Genomic DNA, 7,147 nt, shown 5'->3' with positions numbered 1-7,147 from the left:
TTCTTCCAACCTTCTACCTCAAGCTTTCACCAATTTTTCCACTGTCAAGAAACCGCCGATTAAGGTGATTAAGATAATCTTCATTGTGCAGAAGACGAGCATTAAGTCCATTACCATTGGCATGTTCATAGATAAAATGCACGTCTACCATTTCTGCATTGGTGTACAATGTGTTGCCGACATTTTGATTCAGGGTTGAATCGTGCAGATACCTACGTCTTTGGTTTTCTGTGGAAGCTTGTGTTAGGGTACCACCAACTTCCTCTTGACAAAATAATTTTTCGATTTGAATATTTGAATATTGAAAAATTCTCTTCATTCACGACTACTATAGATAGACATTAAAATTATGGTAAGTACATTTGGAAGTCATGAAGAATTTTGGCTAAAAAATTATTCTTTCATAATTTGGCAGTAATAAGGAACAAAACGTATATTACGTATATTAAAATTTAATATTTGGTAACACGTAAAAACTTAATACTAACGTAAACTACGGATCGCCTGTGTAAGTTGCCTAATGTCATCTTGTTTTGCTACAATTACTATCACAACAACGAGAACAACAACGATTATAAATAGCACTATAACCATAGTCAGTAATATCCTTTCGCACTTGGTTCTTTTGGCGCAGCAACAGTACTGTTCCCTCACTATCCTGAAAACCAAAACAGAATCAATATAGGGTGAGTTACGTTTACACCAAATGATCTAATAACTTCCTTGGTGTCCGGATTTGAGTCCATTAGATCATAGTTTATGTGGATGTTTGGAGGGGTATCAATACAAGCGAATAACTATTTATATTTGCAAAAAAGGTACGTGAACATTTGTTAGGGTACTTACTCTAAACTTTGAACACTGGGAGCTCTAGACGAGGTCGCAGTGCTGCCCCTTTTGGACTGCAAGCTTCCCTCAAAGGCAGCGTTCTCGAATACGTACGGGGCCTTGTTGCTTGTGTCCTTGGTCTTTGATTTCGTCGCCTTCGTTCCTCGTTTTTCGTTCTCGTTTAAGACGGAACTTTTCGTTTTATCCATCTTCAGTACAACGTCCTTCTCTAACTCGTCATCGGAGTTTTCGCTTTCCATTATCGAAGGGATGTCGGCGGCGTAAGCGGTCTTCTTCTTTTTCTTGCCTTGGGAGTCGTACCTGTGGCTCTGGGTGTGCCTCAAGGCACCAGGGGGAACCTCGCTGACGGGGCTGGGTTGTAGACTGTGGCGATGCTTTCGGTTCAGTCTATTACCGTCGGGGATGTTAGTCTGTTTGGGTTTTCCAGTTTTGGACATTTTCGGGTGACATGTGGTCTAGGCCCCAGCGGATGCATGTATCTGGAAAAAGACACTCTCGTAGTTTCTGTCCAAGTAACATGATAAGAGCTATCAAAGCTAGGATTCGTTCAGACTTGGTGACGATATTATGATTTTAAAGTTTCTTAATTTACTCGTAATTGGCTTTAGTCGGTTAATGTAAATAGATTTATGAAAGGGGGCCCAAATGTGGTCCGTGAGGTACTTAATTTTCTGAACATGGAAAGACACGAGACTGTAAACATATTAAAAGTATTTTATCGTTATTTGAACAGTGATATTGTTAAGAATTCCCGAAACTTTTATAAAGCCAAATAGAAAATCTAAGTCAAATGGTTAACGAATATCAGCCTGATCGTTTTAATGCCCAGCTATATCACTGTAGTACCCAAGTACATTACTGATGGTTTATCTAGGTATTTCATGTTAATCAATTCTATCTAAAATTATCAGAATGCTAATAACTTGATGAACATAATCGTGAATAAAGTAATAATTCAACATATTTTATCGCGACAAAATTATTTCGGTAAGAATTGCACAGATGCAAAAGTCAAATGGATAAAGATCTGGTCAATTCGCGGGACAAGGTACAAATTTAATAAATTGTTGTATGTAGGTACTTTACAAATAAGTTAAACGTTTTGCGCATATCCTTACCCACCTGACATCATATCTTAATTACTTTTGAAAAATACAAGATAATTCGATTATATTTACATGTTAATATATAGAGATTATATAGATTAAACAAACCACTTGACATTTCGCAACAGATGCCTATTTTTATTAAACGTATTACTAATGCTATTGTTCACGTAATAATCTGTTAACGCTTTTGATTGGTATATTTTCGCAATATTATATAAATATGGAAATTGAAATTTGTTAAAGTGCAGACAGCCAAGGAAGTTGTAAAGGTCGTCAAACTCTTATCTATCAGTTCGTTTGTTTTCTTTTAATATTAGGAAGAATAATTAAGGGTAGTTCACATAAAACAATATTGTTTTGGTTTTTGTTATCAAAGAATTTAGTCATTTGAGATACCGGTTTATCATTAAATGTAATTTTTTTTTGAAATTTCGAAACAATGTCTTGAATCCATTAATAACTCTCGACAGTTCGCAAAGATAAATTTACACACATTATCAATTAGAAAAGGGACAAAAGTACTTCTATTTTTATCGAAATTTGACGATTACTTGTGTTAACCGACACATTTCTTTTTGTCAATAGTAAATTGGAGAAAAATATCGCTTTACTTAAATAAAGTTACAGCAAAATATTAATAACAGTTCGTACGATACCTATTTGTTGGGGTGGCGTTTATCGTAGCAGTTTGCAGTGCATACTGTGTTTTGCAGTTACGAAGGCGTTTTTCTTCGTAAGTGTATCATCCTGTGCATTTTCAGTGTAATTTCTTGTTAAAATAAATTAATAAAATAAAAACACATTTTAATCCAAAAAATCTACTTTATATGTATTTACCTTATATACAGGGTGTCCCACGGTGACGAGACATTAGACATATTTCAGAGCCTACTTTGTTTTTAGTTTTGAAAATTTGGGCAATAGTGTTTTCGTCCACCCAATGCTTCCGGTTATACCGGAAGTTGACGTCATCTTCGTTATTTTAAATGAAACACTCTGTATATTATTGCAATTTTCGATTCCACGTCAATTTTTAGGTGTACTTTCATAAAGGTATCCTATTCTTAAAGTTAACCGTTTTTGATATTTCATTTTTTTTCAAAAAAAAATTAAAAACCATTGCCTAATTCAAAAAGATGTGTATTTTGCAATAATAGATTTAGAGCTATAAAATTTATAGGAGACATAATTGAAACTCTAAGCTTCCCTGCCATAATTTCAAAATAACTTAATTTCATACAGGGTGGTAGAAATTTAATGCCGAATTTAGTCTCCTTTAAACTATCTTAACTTATTTTTTTTAATGGAACACCCTGTATATTTTTGCGCAACCTGATGAACAATTTTGTTCTCCATCGAATGGTATAATGGTTCTCTATACCTATCCCAGTGACCCAATGCAGCTGGCATTGGGTCATTAGTAAATAAATCTCAGCTGTTGACAACTGGTTGACAAATTGCACAGCAGTGCAGTGCAGCAATGCAATGCGGAATTTGGTGTGATTCAGGTAATTTTAACTTATTATAGGCACCTTCTATTAATCATTGATATTACAATTGCGAAAGGGAGAAATAATATTATTACAACACGGCATTTTGGAGACCTTTTGAAACGGAACAAAACGAAATTTACCATCAATGGAATAAAATTGTTTGAGGTCATAAATAATAAAAATATGTTGTTTGCCAAATGAGCATATAATAGAAATTTTCTACACATTATATACAAATTATAATTTTTTACCTTTAGCAGAAAACTTTTTTGGGGACGCCTATGAGTCATTAAATTTTATTGCCAGGCGTTTTTTTACACGTTCTACTGACTTTGAAAAGACTATATTATACCATTGTTTTAATGATTAGAACCAGTTAAATTTTTTGTATTTCTTTCTGAATTACCTGGTATCTCATTGAGGTCTATTCCAGGCCTGAGCATTTCAAATTTGGGAATGTTTATTTTTTACGGAATTATCTTGACAGTAATTTATTGCACTTAATAATTTATACCGTTTTATTTTACATATTTTACTGCACATTTCTGAAAAAGTCAAACGAGATTTCTTGCAGCAAACAACAAAATGAACGATGCTACTTAATCTGGATAATTGACGATAACATTAATGTCGTTAAAGAGATTAAAAAAAATTGAAATCTATTTGTAAATACACAAGAGAGAATCTTAAAGTCAAAACGTGTCTTTGATTTTTTCCTGTGTACTTGAAATATTTTGAATAATTGCTCATAGACAAAATGGTGAAAAAAAATCTATAATATATTTTAAAGTCAGTAAAAATAATTTAAACACTTTGCAGCTTCATAATTATGATTATCTTTTTTTTCGTAGGTGCAGTTTGTTGTTAATAATAAGTGTACCAAAATTGAAAAAAATCGCTTACCTTGAAAAAAGTTATAGCAAAATACGAGTATTAATTAAAAAGTAACTGTTAATATTGAGCTCGAAAGAGTCATAGTTGCATCAATATTTTTATGACACACTTTAATTTTTTTTGAACTTTTTTCCGGAACAGCCTGTACGTAGTTAAGGCCAGGAATAGATGAGCACGTTGCGAGCGACACTGTGCGTTTTGTACGATGAAATAAAAGAATGGATTGGATTTAAATATACAAGAGGAGAGGTACCTCCGGAGTTTCAAATTTTCGATCGTTTTTTGAGTGGATTTTATTACACCTAATATGTAATATGATTTTATTTTTACACATTTCCTGCAAATACGAAAAAGTCATTACAAGCTTTCTTGCAGCAAAAAACAAAACGAATATTGTCATTTAATCTGGTTAGTCAATAATATTATTAACGACGTAAAACTGATTTATAGTAAAGTATTAAACATATTTGTAAATATATAAAAGAAATCCCTAAAATTAAAAAAATAGTGCATCTGATTTGTTGTCTTGGATTTTCGAGATAATTTCAATAATTGCTTATAAACAAAAGACTGTCGATTTCAGTGTAACAGAAACATGTTACCTTACGATGTTCAATTTTTCCTGTTATAATCCCCCAAAGTTTTTTAGGTAAATGAAATAATTTGGTGATAGAAGAACATTGTGCGTTACAAAAAAAAATAATTTGAAATCTATTCAATAGGTTTCATAGCGTAGAAATATGTTGTAAAATTTGATCACATTTTAAAAATTTGCGAATGTCACTTATTCCAAAATAGAAGCAATCATTTAAGAACACCTCTACTGTTACTCATTATTTGGACATTTTTCAACACTATCCTTACACGTTTGATGACGGTAACAAACGCACAGATTAACAAAATTCGTGATTATTTTCTTTAAGCGTATACCTTGATTCTTCCGAAGAACTCGTGTCACATAATATAAATAAACCTATCCGTTTTTTTTTCTCAATCAAGACACCACAAAGTAGGCCAGGCACGGTAATATATGACTGCCGAAACAATCGCACACGTAAACCAGTAACACGACGGCAGGTAAAATATTTCATAGAGCGTGGAGATAAGATAACAACCGCTGCTGGCGCTGGGCGTGTGTGCCAATATTGAATATCAGGTAAACGCTCAGTCCTGTTGATTCGTCCTCTATTGATTAGCCTTTTTATTTATTTATTATTGGGGATGTCCTCCAACGAAATATCTGGCGGATCTTCCCTTGCACACGGTGAACGCTCCATAATGAACCATTTTCAATTTTGAAAGAAAATCAATGTGGTTGTCATTTTTCTTTTCCCCTGATGATGGCATAGCAGCCGAAACTAGTAGGAAAGGAAAATGTTTACACTCAATTAAAAAGGACTTTAATTTACCCCATCGCAGGTATATTACAAATATACAGAGTGTTCCTTTTAATAAACTATTATTATACTTATATCGAAACGCAAAATTCAATTGTTTGTACAACGCTGTAATATGACAAGGAAATTTCCTGAAATTGTGGTGTGTTGAGTACAAATAGTTGAGGTCAAAATAATATCAGTTCTTCATATAATTTTTTTGCATACGGGCTTTCGTTAACAAGTTACGGGCCCTCAAAATTGAAAATTAAAAAGATATTTTTATTTACAGTCTCTAAACTATTAACTTCAGCATAATGCAAATTTGGTGATCGATAACACATGCGTAGAGCTTGTTTTTGATGTTGTAAGTGAAACTTCATTAAGCCCAGAACGCCAAGGACGGATGGTTAACAACCCAAAATTTTTGCATAGATGACGATCGTAATCTGCTTGTATCAAAAATAAATTCCGTAAAGAATTTGCCAACGATAATATCCTCTTGATTCAACTCGGTAAAATTCATAGTGCAGAATAGAAATATTTGTTATTTTATGTCACAGTGTACATCGAGCGGCGCCTCCACCATTTTTTATTTTTAATTTTTAATTGGACATAATTACTATTGTGGGTACACATATTGCAAGTGACCCATTTTTAAGTACAGCGTCAATAGCGCCAGCGAGACGCCGCCCGGACGCACCAGGGTTCCCGGAAGACGACCCCGGCAGATTGGGGCCAAGGACCAGGTACTTCTGCGAACGACTCCACACCACGAGGACTGACTCTCCAGCAAACATTCGAACCGACAACGTCGTCTTTTTCCACAAGCTTAGTTTTCAATAAGAATACTTTATTTGTACCGTTGAGAGAGCGTTTTATTTTTGCTGTACAGCGAAAGCAACCTCCACTATGTTAGAACCGTACATATTTTTAATATAAGAGCCTAGAATATCTTACTGTCTGCTAATGTAATTTTCACTAATAAAACTTAAGAAACACACTTTACACAAAACACAAAATAGAACAACAAAACAAAGATAAGATAAAGTAAATTAAAAAAATGATATCTAAAAGAAAGAAAACTATCAAAATACATTTCCAATACCACTTTCTACCTCCCACACTTCCTAAGTCTATGAATGTTATTTGTTTGTTCACGAAAAAGCATTTCTGGGGTATGTCTAATATTGTCACAATGGAAATTAATTCTTGGTAGCAATTCGTCATTTGTCTGTACTGGAACTGCGTACACTAAACTTTTCAGGTATCCCGACAGAAAAAAGTCCATCGGGTTAAAGTCTGGAGAACGTGGTGGCCATGAAATTGAGCCTCTCTTCCAATCCATTTATTATTAAATACAATGGATGAATAATTTCGTACATCAATATTGAAGTGGGGAGGAGCCCCATCGTGCATGAACCAA

The 7,147-nt window shown here is 33.7% G+C and overlaps 1 protein-coding gene across 1 annotated transcript; it reads right to left on the bottom strand.

Moving 5' to 3' along the window:
* Window positions 1–418: 418 nt before the first annotated feature.
* Window positions 419–5,412, bottom strand: LOC108914239. Its single transcript, XM_018720005.1, has 3 exons — window positions 5,276–5,412; window positions 847–1,328; window positions 419–658 (listed from the first exon to the last, which is right to left on the bottom strand). The coding sequence occupies exons 2-3, from the start codon at window positions 1,284–1,286 to the stop codon at window positions 484–486; spliced, it is 615 nt and encodes a 204-aa protein (XP_018575521.1). The 5' UTR covers window positions 1,287–1,328; window positions 5,276–5,412; the 3' UTR covers window positions 419–483.
* Window positions 5,413–7,147: the final 1,735 nt, after the last annotated feature.

Source organism: Anoplophora glabripennis, unplaced genomic scaffold, assembly GCF_000390285.2.
Source record: "Anoplophora glabripennis isolate ALB-LARVAE unplaced genomic scaffold, Agla_2.0 scaffold136, whole genome shotgun sequence".
NCBI classification, from domain to species: domain Eukaryota; kingdom Metazoa; phylum Arthropoda; class Insecta; order Coleoptera; family Cerambycidae; genus Anoplophora; species Anoplophora glabripennis.
This window is presented reverse-complemented; position numbering and strand designations above follow the sequence as displayed.

Excerpts from the sequence above, each read along its gene's own strand:
- LOC108914239 (XM_018720005.1), bottom strand. The coding sequence starts at position 1,286 with ATGTCCAAAACTGGAAAACCCAAACAGACTAACATCCCCGACGGTAAT. Across the intron at positions 659-846 it reads CCCAGTGTTCAAAGTTTAGA|GATAGTGAGGGAACAGTACT; the intron begins GTAAGTACCCTA and ends TTTGGTTTTCAG.